The 17,413-nt window shown below is 41.2% G+C and overlaps 1 protein-coding gene across 1 annotated transcript in view; it reads right to left on the bottom strand.

The window, feature by feature from the left end:
• Nucleotides 1-17,413, bottom strand: part of LOC134213139 (T-lymphocyte activation antigen CD86) — a 291,904-nt gene that overhangs the window by 108,656 nt on the left and 165,835 nt on the right. Inside the window, exons 2-4 of the mRNA XM_062691780.1 lie at nt 17,011-17,085; nt 16,488-16,726; nt 7,312-7,428 (exon numbers count right to left, since the gene is read on the bottom strand). Coding sequence (XP_062547764.1) covers nt 7,312-7,428; nt 16,488-16,726; nt 17,011-17,056 — 402 coding nt within the window. The 5' untranslated portion in view covers nt 17,057-17,085. The remainder of the gene's footprint in view (nt 1-7,311; nt 7,429-16,487; nt 16,727-17,010; nt 17,086-17,413) is intronic.

Here is a 17,413-nt window from a genome sequence, read left to right as displayed (position 1 = left end):
AAACTCGTCGGGTAGTTCGCTTCGTCATGGAATACTTCGAGCGCGGCGCGGGCAGGGTAATTCCGATCCACAATCTCACGCTTTTCCGACTCTTTAGGTGGGCCGAGATATCTGGATTCCATTAGAGATTACACCCACGGCTGGCCGATGATGCTTCTACGCAGACAAGGGTCGAGTGCTTTTCCTTGCGGGAGAACGATTGATTGGGCGACACAATGCCAATGGGGACATCATGTTGGGATGATTGGACAGGAGGTTTGTCACTTGAGTGGATGAATGGACTGGAAAAGGTACGAAAAAAGCGATCATAAATTTGCGGGGTAGAAACGCAACATGGGACAAGGAATTACCGACTGTGACTAATGACTGAAGTCGATCACAAAGCATTAAGTGATTCGTTGCTAAGAAGCTGTTATGTTATGGGATGTTGGTTCTTTTGACCATATAACGGCAATTAATAAGATAATACGATATAGATATTAAGTTTACCTCTTCCCAAACAGATAATATTTTGTAATTTTATATGTACTGGAGCAACATTCAGTTGAACTTGATGTCACTTAATTTGGAATCTTAAGCCTAACAGAGATATTTATTGCAGATGAATCACTTTTCTAAAATCCACCTTTGCATTTTTAATAATCGGACGTTTTTTTCGAACGCCTCATTCAAAATTTACTTTAATGTTTATACTAGTAAAAGTCTTTGGAAAATATACAGTGTTGACCCGATTTTGTTCTACCCCCGATTTTATCACGTTTTCGACCCAATTTTATCACGTCCCGATTTTATCATGTTTTCGACCCGATTTTATCATCCCAAAAAATTTCGACATTTTTTTTTTATTTCCGTAAATAATACCACAAACAACATTGATTTTAATGAAATAACTTTCACCGCCGGACGAGAAAGTCTCGATAATAAAGACAAAAAAAACTTTCACCGTCTGTAGTTTATTACGAACGACTACTGAGTACCTGGGAAATATTCTGTAAGCAATTTCGACACGAAATAATGGGTATTGTTCACGTATTTGGCCTTTCCAAGGCATAAAATGATTCATATTTATGGAATGAATAAATAAATGGAATTTATTTTCAATTTTGTCACATACCCTGTTTTATCCCCCAAAATTCACCAGAGGGGTGATAAAATCGGGATATTACAGTATCTCCAAATGTTATACCTATACAGTAGAGTGATTCAAATTTTGACTTTTTCGCTCCCCTATTCGCCCCCTATAACGGTTGTTTATGTCATTAATATGTCATCCACAGGTCTATTAAAGACCTTTCAAATTTTTATTTAATTTTTTTTTATGCAATTTGATTGTGCACGCGTCATTTGAATATCGTGAAGGAAATTGCTAATCGCCACTTATGTGAAAGAACGTTCGATGATGTGGCCCATACGTTTTACTATACCAGTGAAGGTCATAATTATCTCAGAATCTAAAGAACCTCAATTTGTTGTGAGAAATCAAAACAAAATCTGAGCAAAACGCATTAACATAGTACAGCATGCCGAGCAGTATTGGCGCCAACAAGTTCATTACCTTATATTATTCTTTTGTGGAAATTCGTTAAATGTTCCTTCCAAAGTTCAGGAAAAATTCCAAGAAAAACATGAAAAATTTTCGGGAATCAAATGCAACAAAAAATACGATGCCTATTCATGCTACCGGCGGCGTGACGCCGAGAACGCCCTCACCGAGCTAAATTCCGACAAATGCCACCACTGACGATATTCGGATCGGCGTTTTTTACGTTTTTAAATAAAATAAATAAAGCAGCTTCATATAATACTTCTTAAGCTGAAAGTCAGTTGTTGTTGCGAAGCGATCAGCCTTTTGTAAGCGAGGTTATGAAGAAAACAAAAATGGTCATTATTGATATTGGTGTTATTCTTTTATGTGTTAAATTGAATTTCCCCCGATTCAGTATTTTCGTAATAACTTTTCATGCCAGCATTAACCGATTCAATACGGATTTTATGTTCATCGTATTTCAACATAAATTTTGGACATACTGCCATACGACCAACCGAGTGATTGATAGGTTCCTCATTAGGGCAGTTCAAATTTCAAAAATGTTCGAAAATTCCAACTCCCATATGTCTATTAGCATCATTTTGATAATATAGGAGTCCTGGCAAAATTTCAGGCAATTCAGTGGCCATTTAGTGGTGGCGCGAACTCAATTTATGTTTATATGGAAATTTGTATGGGAAAAACTTAAAATTTATTCAAATCCCCCTACAACTCTTAAATCTTGATGAATTCAAATAAACATCCCAAATCTTCATTTTTGGGATCTATTGAGCTCAACCGAGGGTAACTCATTAATTTTGATTTATATTTCCACTGCTACGTTGAGGCTATTTACACCATTTTAGCCATTTATCTCATATTCACACTGTCAATAGAATCGTTCAATCCACTCATAACTAATATGTTATCCGGAGGCCTCATTTATATAGATTCCAAATTTGATTCGATTTGACAGTTGTAGGGAGACTTGAACAAATTTCAAGTTTTTCCCATACAAATCTCCATATAAACATAAATTGACTTCGCGCCACCCCTAAATGGTCACCGAATTGCCTGAAATTTTGCCAGGACTCCTATATTATCAAAATGATCCTAATAGACATATGGGAGTTGGAATTTTCGAACATTTTTGAAATGTGAACTGCCCTATTCCTCATCTTGTGTGTTAGTTGTAGAAACCCCATGGGACATCATTACATCAGTATTTAAAAAAATCAACATTCTCAGAATAGCTATGGTACTCCAAACCGTTCTTGAGATCAGATCTTGGAGGTGTACAAGATCAACAGAGTAATTCAAATGATTCCCGAGCTTGTGTGTTAGTTGGAGAAGCCCCACGGGACATTATTACATCAGTATATAAGAAATTCAACATTCCCAAAATAGCTACGGTACTCCAAACCATTCTTGAGCTCAGATATTAGAGGTCTACAACACCAACAGAGTGATTCATAGGGTCCTGAGCTTGTGTGATAGTTGAAGCAACCACACGAGATAACATTACACCAGTATACACAAATCACAACATTCTCAGAGTACCTGCGGTACTCCAAATCATTCTTGAGTTCAGATATTGGAGGTCTACAAGACCAACAGAGTGATTCATAGGTTCTCGAACTTGTGTGTTAGTTGGAGAAGCCCCATGGGACATCATTACATCAGTATATAAGAAATTCAATATTCCCTGAATAGCTACGGTACTCCAAACCATTCTTGAGTTTAGATATTGGAGGTATACAACACCAACAGAGTGATTCATAGGGTCCTGAGCTTGTGTGATAGTTGGAGCAACCTCACGGGACATCATTATACCAATATACACAAATCACAACATTCTCAGAGTTCCTGCGGTACTCCAAATCATTCTTGAGTTCAGATATTGGAGGTCTACAACATCAACCGAGTGATTGATAGGTTCTCGAGCTTGTGTGTTAGTTGGAGAAGCCCCATGGGACATCATTACATCAGTATATAAGAAATTCAACATTCCTGGATAGCTACGGTACTCCAAACCATTCTTGAGTTCAGATATTGGATGTCTACAAGATCAACAGAGTAATTCAAAAGGTTCCCGAGCTTGTGTGTTAGTTGAAGAAGCCCCACGGGACATCATTACATCAGTATATAAAAAATTCAACATTCCCTGGATAGCTACGGTACTCCAAAGTATTCTTGAGTTCAGATATCGGAGGTCTACAACACCAAGGACATAGAGTCCTGAGCTTGTATGATAGTTGGAGCAACCCCACGGGACATCATTACACCAGTATACACAAATCACAACATTCTCAGAGTTCCTGCGGTACGCCAAATCATTCTTGAGTTCAGATATTGGAGGTCTACAAGACCAACAGAGTGATTCATAGGTTTCCGAGCTTGTGTGTTAGTTGATGAAGTCCCATGACATCATTACACCAGTATATACATAATAAAACATACCCAGAATATCCACGATACTCCAAAGCATTCTTGAGCTCATATATTGGAGGTCTACAAGACCAACAGGGTGATTCATAGGTTTCTGAGCTTGTGAGTTAGTTGGTGAAGCCTCACGGGACATCATCACACCAGTATATACAAATCATAACATTCCCAGAATATCTACGATACCATAAATGAGCTATTCCAACTCATAAAAATACCTGTCATAAGACGAGTTTATACAATCCCATTGAATTCCACCACTTAATTGTATCTTGACAGATACGTATTTCGACCTCAACAGTAAGGCCGTCTTCAGTGTCTCGTACTTGACTCGAAGTCGTGTGTTTTCAAAATAATGTACCACAAATTACCAAATCTGACAGTTATTGTAAGACTAAACATTAGACAAGGAACAAACATAATATTTTTCCCCTGATGAAGACACCAACCCCGTGTCGAAACGTTGGACAAATATAAATCCTGTTTTAATCCTTAAAGACTGCGTGGCCGTTTTAAGTTAAAATAACAATAAACAGTCGATCATTCGAAAGTAGGTATTAAACAAATTCTGTAATGTGTCTGTAATGGTATTTTGAAGTCCCGTGGAGCTATTCCAACTCATAAAAAAAGTTGAGACATCAAAGATCTTCATGTTGATTGATTTAAACATTAAGATCTGTACTCAAGGATGGTTTGGAGTGTCGTAGATATTGATCGAGTTCTGTGGTGTGTCTGTAATGGTGTTACGAGGTACCTTGGAGCTATTCCAACTCATAAAAATAGTTAGAACATCAAAGATCTTCATGTTGATCGATTTGCATATTAAGGTCTGTACTCAAGGATAGTTTGGAATGTCGTATATATTGATCGAGTTCTGTGGTGTGTCTGTAATGGTGTTACGAGGTACCTTGAAGCTATTCCAACTCATAGAACTAGTAAGAACATCGAAGATCTTCATGTTGATCGATTTGAATATTAAGATCTGAATTCAAGGACGGTTTGGAGTATCGTAGATATTGAAAAAGATCTGTTATACCGCTGGGCAGGCGCAGAATTTTATCATTAAGCATTTCAATTTCAATTTTTAACAAGAATATGGTAAAGTATGGTGTTGATTAACATGAACATCAAAATTACAACTCAAGGATAGTTTGGATGCTCTAGATCATCGTAGTGCCCGTAACCTGACCTGTGCAATATTTTTCCTGGGTGGAGCAGTTAATTTTGAACATTTTTGCTGAGGAAAGCAAGGCTCTATCTCTTAAAACTGATTTTTGACAGCTGATTTTCGTCTTGGGTCATATATGACCCATCCGTATTGAATCGGTATTGTTTCGCAACAGAGACGCCCTGTTCTCTTACTACTTACTATTGGGAATGTATTCATGTATTTTTAGAGCTTGTTGGGTACAGTTGCGGATCGGTTTTCCACAAAAGTTACTGTTTTCATATTAATTTTCATACAAACTTCAAACAGCATATGCTCAGTCAAATTACTTCCAAATTAGCTAATAATTTGGAACGATAATTTCAATAGCAAAAGTCATCGTTTAAGGATAGGGGGGCGAAAAAGTCAAAATTTGAATCAATCTACTGAACATCAGAGTGCTATAAATTATACTCGTGCTAATGAATCAATTTCTTGTTAGAACTCAAATTAGAATAAACAAAGAGGTGTGTTTTTATAACGTTTTTTCGTCGCTTATAAATTGTAAGTAAGTTATTAAATCATTGATTTTTCGCGAGTTATCGTATTTTTTTACGATTGGCATAGATAAAACAAAATTATATTCCGTAAAGCTTTACTCATTACTTCCAAACTTTCAATTTGGTTTCAAGTCTCAAAAAGGCGTTAGCTAGTTTTGTAGATGATCCATAAACTTAAACTCTACAATTTTCTTGAAGAATTAAGAGCAAAATAACTCTTAGGAACAGTGTTCTTAAAAAGGAGGATTAATGAAGAATACGGCACAAAATCGTGTCTGTGCATTTCCAAATACAGTCTTCCTGTTATGGCAGAAGATTAAGTAAAAAGTGAGCAAAAATCCTCTGCCTAAATCCCTGCCACAAGCACGAAATTTCCTGTTTCCAAGTCCTGCCAACTCCCCCACGGTGGAACACAGTCATGATTTAAAATTCCTCCCCTCCGAAAACAACCGCTTCCTTCCGTTATCGAGGGTCCGTGTCGTGTTTAACAACGCTAATTAATGCTTCCGGTCGGTGTTAGGTCCGCCGGGAAAAGTTGTCGTAAAATGCGAAGGCTGGACAATAATACCAAATCAACTTCCTTCGAGGCAACACCTGTCTCTCATTTGCGTGGTTGTATAAAAAAATTAACAAAGGCGCACTAACCCGTGGTTAAATGAGGTGTTTATGGTCGGTATTCAGAAGCAACCCAAAGAATGTTATCACACAAAGGAGAATGATTGAAAACGCCTCCAGAATTTTTGAAGCCAATTTACATCATGCAGAAAGAGGCTCGATTACTATCCCAGAAGTAAAATGTCGTACATGTAGCCAAACTGGTTCCCAAATTAGCTAAATTTGTTGACAGAAGTTGTGGAATAACAGCCGCCAATAGAAGAAAGAAAAGCTATAATTTAACGCAATTGGAACATAATAATTTTGTGAAGCAAAATGCTTCACGAGTCGCGATACGCGGCAAACTGACAATGCACCACGCGGCTCCATACTTTATCTGCGTGTACATACAAAGTTCTCCAAGAAACATACCCGTTATTGTATTGCTTAAATTGTAAATAGTATTCAGCTGTTGATTAAAACTTGTTAATGAACAAGTGAAAATGTGCTTTAAAAATACTAGATAGTCGACTTTAACTAGATACGAAAAGAGCGTTCGTATATCAACAACGTTTGTAAAATGGATAATTTTGGTTAAATTTGTGTCATGCTGAAATGAATGAGAAAAACTGAGAAAAACAAAACAAATTGCGCTCCAGTTTTCCGTTTTGGATTGTTATTAACCCTACTTTCACTACCGGTGCGGATATTGTTTCATGCGCTTTGCTGACTGATACATTCTGCCTATCAAATCTGCCGAGCTGTTTGAGCGAGATTTTGGCTTCAATTTCCTCTTTCGCTCCCTCAGTGGAGCTTTGGGTTGGATGATTTTCAATGGAAGCGGAAAATGAAACGAGCCACCGGTGGAATAAGATATTAATCCTTTCCGAGAATGTATCAATTTAGACAGCGCGTGGCTACGTTCGTCAACTGAACTGAACTGAGGTATTGTTTCGCCAACCCATTAATTCAAGACGTTTCGTGAAGGTTGCCATAGTCTCTCGAATTCAGGAAATCTGTGCGCATATAGAACTTACCTTCAGTGACCAGTCGTCTAACGCGGGGTTATGCACACTTTGGTACCGCTGATCGGAGGTGTAGGTGGCTTTGCCTACCGTCAGCAAGTGAAGATCTCGATGCCGTATCCACGAAACCTGTAACGAGAAAGGTCATTAGTAGATTCAATTTCTCCAAACACTGACCTACTTAATGAACGTGTATTAGAACTCTTAACATTTTTTCTTCACAAATATGTATTCGCCAAACTGCCAAATGGGGTTAATATACGGCTACATAAAAAGTTATAAGTATTTAAAGTAACAGTTTATGGCCGATTTGGCGAAACATACGGCTTATTGGTTACTCGTGATTTTAAAAAAATCTTTATTGCCATGATTTTTCTGTACAAGAAGTTCATCACTGATTACTTATGATGTTCTTCGTTCTTTGGAGACATAATCACTCACATAAAACCAGGAATCGGGCCAACTTATACATGGCCGGAGTGTTGATAAAACGCACGAAGTGCCTATATAAAAATGTGGCCAGGGGCCTAAACATTACGACTTTGCAGTGAAGGTGATGACATCCAATAAGGGTAATCACAAGTTTGTCGTGGAGTTCCTTCAGGTACACATGTATGACTACTTTATTCATGACCTCCCCGACACGAAGCCGCTCAAGGCTTTGCTGCGTGGACTCCACGATATGGATGACCAAGAGCTCATTGCCGAGCTTGAGGGTTGTGGATTAAGCCCGTCGTCATCCGCAAAATCGCTCGTCACGACAAGACGAGTATCGGGAACAGCTGTACTTGGTTAACCTTGAGCACGGCTCCATCGCTTGCAAGAACCTGAAGCTCCACGCCGCAATAAACTACACGGTCGTCGACTGGGACCTATACCAACCCGTGCACCGCGACGTGACATAGTGCACCAACTGTTTCAACTATTCAGTGCGGTTACAAAAACTGATTCAACCAGGCCTTCACTGTTGGCATGGATGCTGGGTCATTAGGCCGAAGGTCGTTAGGCCGAAGGTCATTAGGCCGAAGGCCATTAGGCCGAATAGTCATTAGGCCGAACGGTCATTAGGCCGAATGGCCATTAGGCCGAATGAGAACTGGAGAGTGAGAAGTGACTGGATGAAGGATGAAGGATGAAGGAAGAAGGAAGAAGGAAGAAGGAAGAAGGAAGAAGGCAGAGAGAAGAAGGAAGAAGGAAGAAGGAAGAAGGAAGAAGGAAGAAGGAAGAAGGAAGAAGGAAGAAGGAAGAAGTGAGAAAGAAAAAGAAGGAAGAAGGAAGAAGGAAGAAGGAAGAAGGAAGAAGGAAGAAGGAAGAATGAAGAATGAAGAAGGAAGAAGAAAGAAGGAAGAAAAAAGAAGGAAGAAGGAAGAAGAAAGAAGGAAGAAAGAAGAAGGAAGAAGGAAGGATGAAGAAGGAAGAAGAAAGAAGGAAGAAAAAAGAAGGAAGAAGAAAAAAAGGAAGAAGAAATAATTACTAAGGAAAAAGAAAGAAGGTAGAAGGAAGAGGGAAGAAGAAAGAAGGAAGAAGAAAGAGAGAAGAAGAAGGATGAATGAAGGAAGAAGAAAGAAGATACAAGAAGGGAGAAGGAAGAACCTCTCATTTTTAACTTTTTGCTTCTTTTTGCTAATTCGGCCTAATGGCCATTCGGCCTAATGACCGTTCGGCCTAATGACCATTCGGCCTAATGACCTTCGGCCAAATGTCCTTCGGCCTAACGGCCTTCGGCCTAATGGCCTGACACCGTTGGCATGTTCATCATCGAAAATGGCTGCTAAGGTTGGGCTGGTCACAGGCAAATGCTGGGTAAAGCGTACCATTGGTACTTCACGTACCTGAAGGAATAAAATAAACCCCATCTCGCGGTCCTTAGCCTCTTACCCAGAAAATCCAATTCCTACCTCCTCGTGGTGCTGGCCGGAATACGAGCAACCTTAGGGAAGATTGGATAACCAACCCCGGTGGGAATTATGGTTGTATGCTGACAGGGAAGGGGGCGTTTGCTCCTCTCCGGAGGTGCAAATCTTACTGAGTCTGTTCTCCATATCAGGATTGGCTCACAACAGCGTCTGTTCTCCATGTTAGGGGCGGCTGATCATCGTCCGAGTGCCAGCGAGGGACTCTAAACTAAAGCATCGAGAAGGCAGCCCAAGGCAACACCATGTAGGTAGCGCAACCCTGGTATGGTAGCCTACCGAAGACTCTACAATTACCAAGAAAAGCAAAAATAGAGCAAACGACGAACTATTGACGTCGAGAATGAGAGGCCCCAACCTATACCTCGCATCTATAGTTGCTGCGTTGCATTGTGTGTGGAAAGTGTATGTTACATGCCTCTTTTTGTTAATCACACCTTCATTGACATTTGGTTGAATTTCTTCTACCTCGAAGCACGAAGACTCAAACAGCAAGGACAATAAACGTATTCCTAGTAACCCGCCTTTCATTCATGCTAAGCGAATCCTCCACGCAAAGTGGTGCCTCATGCAAACAACAGCAAGCAGCAGACGGCAGTGGTGCTCGAACAAAAAGTGCAATGAGCCTTTAGCAATTAGTTTTATGTAAATAACATTTTTTACGGGTGTCAGATCACTTTGCGGTCTTCCAAAGAAAGTTTGCTGGTAAAATTTTCTATTATGTAGTTGGATCGATTTATCGTTAGAGAATAATGGGACACCTTAGGGTTTTTTTCTTTGTAAAGGTAAATTTTCGCATAGTAAATCGTATGGAATATAAAAATCGCCGGCGCCGAAATATAGTTTCACCGATTGATCTGAAATTTCGCACAAGCATTGCAAGACCCAAAAGGCTTCTGAAAAATATGAGGGAACGAAAATTTATATTTTTCATATATCCATGTCGGCGACGGTCAAGCTGTGGAACCACCATCGCTGGACGAGGTTAAGAAGGCTCTAAACGAGCTGAAAACAGTAAAGTTGCTGGGAAGGACGAGATCCCGGTCGAGCTTCTTAAACACGGATGTGATCAGCTGCATCAATTGATCCACCAGATTATCAAGGCAATATGGGAGGATGAAGAACTGCCTGCCGGCTAGTTCGATAGCCTCATATGCCGAAACTTTAAGAAAGGGCATAGACTAAAGGTTGCCAATTACAGAGGGATCACCCTTCTGAACTTGGTGTACAAAATACTGTCGCGTATCTTGTTTAACAGACTAAGATCGCTTAAGGAGTCCTTCGTCGGCGAATACCAGGCAGGTGAGGGCCGATCAACGATGGATCAGATGTTTAGCCTGCAGATGATCCTTGATATATTCCGGGAGTACAACTTGCAGACTCATCATATGTTCATTGATTTCAAAGCAGCGTACGATTCAGTGAAGAGAAATGAGCAGTGGCAGATAATGTCCGAACATGGTTTTCCGGCGAAACTGATTAGACTGATACGTGCAACGATGGATAGCTCGAAATCAAGTATTCGGATTGCAGACGAAGTGTCAACCTCTTTTGTGACCTAAGACGGATTGAAGCATGGTGATGCACTTTCGAATTTATTGTTCAACATTGCACTCGAAGGCGCTATTAGGAGATCTGGCGTGCAGAGGAACGGCACTATCATCACACGATTGCATATGCTGCTGGGTTTTGCGGACGACATCGACCTTATTGGAATCGATCGCAGAGCATTAGTGGAGGCTTTTGTCCCACTGGAGAGGGAGACGGTGAGGATAGGCTTAACCATTAACTCTACCAAGACAAAGTACATGGTGGCAGATAGAGATAGGGGAAGACCTAGTGGTGTTGGTGCAGAGGTAGTGCTTGATGGGGATGTGTTTGAAGTTGTTGAAGAATTTGTTTACCTTGGAACGCTTGTGACATGTGACAATGGCGTTTCCCGTGAAGTGAAAAGACGTATTGCTGCTGCGAATAGGGCCTTTTACGGATTACGTAACCAGCTTAGGTCCCGCAACATGCAGACGGAAACGAAATTTGCTCTATACAAAACTCTGATTCTACCAGTGGCCCTTTATGAACATGAAGCATGGACGTTAAAAGAGGCGGACCGGAGAGCTTTCGGGGGTTTCGAGCGAAAAGTGCTGCGTACAACACTCAGAGGGAAACTAGAAAATGGTGTATGGCGCAGACGCATGAATCATGATACAAGTATACAAATAAGAAAATATTATGAATCGTATGAAATACGGCAGACTTCAGTGGGCTGGTCACTTAGTGTGAATGTCGGAAGAAAGAATTGTTAAAATAATATTCAACAGAGAGCCAGATAGGGGTCGGTGACTTCGTGATAGGTCACGAACACGCTGGCTGCACGCGGTGGAATCGGACCTGACCGGACCGTATCGGAAATTCGCCCAAGACCGACGATTATGGAGCTCTACAATACACCAGGCATAGGTGTATCGACGCTGTAGCCAACCAGGTATCCAGGTAGGTATCCAGGTTTGGCTGGTCAACAGGAACGCTAGCTCGCTCAGCATAGCATAGCTTAGCTTAGCTTAGACTGACTGTATATATCAATGGTTGCTACTACGTGATTGATCAGAACTGGTGCAATTTGCACTATGATCCAAATGAATAGTGATTGGAATTAACCATCTTTTCTCGAAGTGCACGTTTCAAGTGCACGAAGTGCAAGTCCTTACAATCAGTTGGGAAAGGGAGGAAATGATAGTGTGTGGTTATTGTTGTTACTAGAGACCGAGAATACCTCTGTATCTCCACAATTACCACGGGAAGGAAGTTGCGTTAGTTGGGTGGGGTAATCAGCTACATAGATCGGGATTCACCATGGAAAGTGATGTGATCTATGCAACTTCTACACAACAATATTAACATTTCCTTCATTTGTTCAATTGCTCATCTATCGCGAGAATAAACAATCAACCGCTCTAAGTGAGCAATTGTTCTTTTAAAATTTCGAATTAGGCGTCCGCGTCATCATTTCTTTAACGTGGGGAGAGTAAAACAGAAACGGGATTAAAATTTAAAATAAAGTAATATTCACGGCTGATCAACCACATTGATAGTAATCGGAAAGCTAATGTTAAGCAACACTTATTTTATCTCTATTTGAAGTTGACTAAGAATGTTCAAACAGACATATTTTGTTAATTTTCGTTTTTTTACATGTCATTTATTTTGCATTACTTACGCGCACGCGTGTTTGTAGCTTGCCGTGACCAGCATACCGAAATTAGGGTCTCACTCGCGTTGGTCTCGTGGCACACAGTCGCTTCCCAGTCAACATAAAATCGTACGTGGTGCAACACAAAATGCTAAATTGGAGACGATATACATACATGTTGTATGGAGAAGTATCTTTATCACCTCAACTTCAGCACCTACACGACACCATATACGTTCATGTGTTGACTGAATTTGATAGGGCTTGCTTATTGACACATGCAGATTTTTGTAGAGGTTTACCAGAGCACATTGTCAAACCCCACTACATCCTAGACAGGCCCCCTAACTCTCAGTGACCATGGGGAGAGGTCGTCAAGCCCTTGGACATAGTCCCTGCTGCCCTATAATCAACTGGAACCATCGAGCTGAAGGATTTCTTCGACGAGAAAGAGAAATCTACGTGACTTTCATCACGGAAACGCACCTGAAGCCTGAGGTGAGTGGAAATATTCCAGACTTTCGTGTGATGAAACTCGATCGGCATAACCGGGTGATCACACTCAAAATCAGCGGTCACCCGCTGCAAAGTAATCAGCTCAAGCTTATTGAGACTATTGGGAAAGAAGTTACTACTCCCGTCGGCGTCATCACCCTCATCGTGGCATTTTGCCTAACTCAAGCCAAAGAGACCGATGGGACATCGGCCGCTCTCCATAGAGACAGCGTCAAGCTAACATGGCGTCAAGGGCAGTACATCATCGCTGGCGATCTTAATGCAAAACAACAAGCCTGAAACTCAAGGAGCGATCCGAACGGCATGATCTGCAGTAGGAAGAAGGCCACCAACCTGAGCCCGGATTCACCCAGCAGCTTGAGCAGATCCGGTGTTCACTCGATGCTCGATCTGTTAATAACAAACATGGAACCATATATCGCAGACCGTCGTCTATAAAGAACTTAGCTGGGACTACTATCCAGTGGTGGCTGAAATCGGTTCATTAATCAACCGACACCAACTCTCCAGAAAAAAAAAACATTTAGTGAAATGGCAGTGGTTCCAGTAGTGCGTTGACACCATCATCGACTACGAGGTGCGTCTGAAGACGCCGGAAAGTATCGACTGCCAGCTGTGGGCCATCGATTACGCAATCTCGGTGACCAAAGAGCAGCAAGATCCAACGGCTCCTCAGGTAAGCAATACGCTAACCATAGACACCCTCAGAAAGGATCTCATTCGTCTTCGTTGCGTGGTTCGCAGACAGTATCAATCTACTGGGCTGCCTGCACTTAAAACCCGGTGCAATCGCGTGACAAAAATCATCAAAGCCGGTGGACCTTAGGAATAGTTATTTCTCTAATATTATTCGCGCTCTCCCAGACTGTTTCAAGCCGCTCTGAAAAAAAAAACTAAAATTATAAAATCCGAGCCTCGGCCCATCCCACCTTTGATCCCATTGGACAACAATGGCTCTAAGGATCGCTTGATAACTCCTGCAAAGAAGGTCACCGAAATAGGTCGTCACTTCGTCAGCTCGTACAATCTTCGACAGAACATTGTCAGTCCACACGAAGCACCAGTCAACGAGCATGCTAACAACATTCATTTGACTTCCAACGACTTTTCGGAAGAGCTGGAGCTGGAAAATTGATGGCTCATGTCAATCTAGACCAACATTTGAAAATGGCGTAACAGCCAAAATTTATTCTTTATGATTCTTCGTCCACATGTATAGCTATATATGTAGACGGGGAATCAAAAGGAATATTTTTTGGCTGTTACGCCCTTTTCAAATGTTAGTCTAGAAATAATCGAAAAACATGAAGGCTCCAGGTTTCGGCAACATTCTGAATCTCGAACTCATACACATGAGTCCGCTGCTCTTTAATCAGTGTCTCCGTCTTAGCAACTTCCCAAGGAAGTCAGCGAAAGTCATCCCCATCCGGGAGCCTGAGAAGGATCCTTCCTCTCCAAAAAAATATCATCCCATCCGCCTTCTCTAAGGATTATCCAAGCTATTTGAAAAGGCAATTCACAGCCAGCTATTTGAGTCTGCCGAACACCACACATCTTACTCGAGGAACAGTTTAACTTACGACGTGGCCAATCCACCATGCATCAACCGAGCCGAGTTTCCAACATCCTCTGACGGAACAAGTTTGTTTCTAAAACATCTGATAGAGTACCTCACCAGCTGGAAGAATAGTTTTCTGTCCATTGTTTGGTCTAGCTTACTGATTATGGATCGACTGTACGTTTTAATTTAATTTATTGAACGACTACTCAGTCTTGCACTTATTACAACGAGTTTTTTTATTTAACCCGACGTTTCGACACGGGGATTGTGTCTTTTTCAAGGGCATTTCAATCCCCGTGTCGAAACGTCGGGTTAAATGAAAAACTCGTTGTAATAAGTGCAAGACTGAGTAGCCGTTCAATAAATTAAGTTTGGTCTAGCTTTAATTGTCGCGGTCAGCAAGTACATATGTAGATTTTTAATTAACAATGGTTTCGAAGAAATGTACCAACAAACAAAAATTTCAACCGTGTCAGTTAAAATAAAATTATTTAAGCTCTTTTAGAGGAATTTCTTCAACTGTCTAAGACAAATGAATTGCATATTATTCGGCAACTCGGCCGTACGAAACCCATTTTTTTGTTAAATATCTTGGCTGTGCATATGCACAGCACATGTTTCGAAATGGACAAATTGATATGAAATTTGCGAAAAAGAATCCACGTGTCTTGGAGGGATTCGAACCCTCAACCTCCTACTCTCTAGATAGGCGTGATAACCCCTACACAACAAGACCACTTAAAGGTCACGTTTGCGGAAAAGCCATCAGAATCCGAGTACCAACCTCCACCGCGCCCGCTCTTTTTTGCAAATTGAATATCTTTCGGATGCTTGATATGTCCAATCGCCACATGTGCTTTACTATTGTATATCCACAGTCAAGCGAGTGCGCACATTGTTTATAAAACGAGAGGATCGCCCCAACAACGGGCTGGGCGGATTTGTATAGAGTGCGAATCAATCACACTCTGCTGTGCCAAAGGCTTGCTTGACTAAAGCATTTGAGGAGTTTGATTGCCTTACGTATGCGGTCGCGTGTACTCAGACGACTAATGACGGTGGAAGACCGACACTTGATTACAATTAACTGCATATTATTCGGCAATTCGGCCGTACGAAACCCATTTTTTTGTTAAATCTTTTCAAATACGTATTTCGACCTCAACTATGAGGCTATTACATTTTGTCCTACTACCATTAATTCTTTTGGGTTTTGTTACTTAGATTTTTAGTCGACTATATTTTTTTCTATCTTCGGGCTGGAATGCACTTCCCCATACGAGCCAATCCAAAAGGCTCGTAACGATTAACCCCAAGAAAACCCAACAACTATTAGGTCTCAACAAAAGGGATTTCAACATCTACACCGGTCTAATAACTGGATACTGCCCCTGCAGATACCATCTACAAAAGATCGGAGCAATCCAAACCTCAAATTTCCGCTTCTGTGACGAGGAGAGAGAAACATCAGAACACATCCTCTGCTATTGCAGTGCACTCACCCAACGTAGGTTCAAAGTTCTCAGCAAGCCCTTTTTAGGGCCTGCTGACATATGGATCTTATCTCCCAAGGACGTGGTTGGCTTCATAAAGCTAGTCTCGCCAGAATGGGGGAGTCACATACTGTAACTCAGGATCTCTATTCATCATTAATAGATGGTCTTGAGTTCAGTCGATACCAAGGTATCTCAGTGACAAACATGTTACTGAGATAACTTGCGTATTTCACAGCAAAAGGGCATATCACAATAGTCCTAAAATCTGGACGCAGAGATCTTCACCCGACAAACGAGGAAAAAAAAAAAAATCTTCGGGCACAAAATGTCAAAGATCCTAAGGTCAAAAACTCTAGGTCTTTGATATTTAAACTTTCAGTCCCTATGTCTTTTGATGCCTTTCATCCGATTAGTTACAGTTCGTTTCAACTGTTCCCCTTTCAACTTTTTTCCTATATTGTGTAGAAAAACAATGAAAGGCAGCGCCATCCAATACCAAACCAAATAAAACTTACCGTTCGATTCCCGAGATTCCTCACCCGGCAGTTGAGATAGGCCGTGTTCCCGACCAACGCAGTCACGTTCCGGGACGCAGAGATGTCAAAGTAGGGCCCCCGGTCCAGGGGGTTTTTCACACCGATCTCATCCCCGTCCAGGTCCGCCTCGTCGAAGGACGACGTTTGGAAGTAGTGCTTCGGTGGTGTGTACGTGTGCGGTTCGTCGATGTCAACCGACTGCGAGTGGGAGGAAATGCCTGTAACCCACGGAATGAGAACGAACCAGAACGAGAGACGGAAACAAAATTGATTGATCCGAAATTAATTACATTTTCCGCCTGACGAATTTCATCCCGGTGACAGTTTTTATTCAGCAGAATTGTCTTTCGTAACTCGGTGCTGTCACGAGGTTAGACGTGGTTTCATCAATCTGGGTTTAGAATTTGATTAATATCGCATATGTACTAAGTTGGCAAGCCAAGGGGGATTACGGTGGTCCACCCGGATGAAATTCGCTGGGGAGCCTCGCATCGAATCTTACCGTTATTAATATTTAAGAAAATCATCACAACCACTATATGCTTCATAGTTCCTAGGTGTGCCGGGGATCCATGTTCTGCAATGAAGGGAGAAAGGCGGAGAAAAGATAAATGAGCTTCGTTTCGTTGGAAAGTCGAACTTTGGTAAAGTTGAATTATGAAGCATCCCAGAAATTGCTTTTGCAAATTGTCGGGCGGTGTCTCTCAGGTGGAAACGATTTTTTTCTTTCACTTTCATCCCAAAACTAGGGTAATAAAGTTTCGTGTTTATCAACAGCTCTCATAGATATGTTTCCATTGTTTAACCACATACAATGATGGAGGACAAAAGGATCTTCATAAACATATATTCAACTAGTTTAATACATTTTTATGGAGCGCAGGAAAATACCACTAAATAGATTA

This window comes from Armigeres subalbatus, chromosome 2 (genome assembly GCF_024139115.2).
Source record: "Armigeres subalbatus isolate Guangzhou_Male chromosome 2, GZ_Asu_2, whole genome shotgun sequence".
Lineage (NCBI taxonomy): Eukaryota > Metazoa > Arthropoda > Insecta > Diptera > Culicidae > Armigeres > Armigeres subalbatus.
Note: the sequence above shows the minus strand (reverse complement) of the source record. Positions and strands in the feature narration are given on the sequence as shown.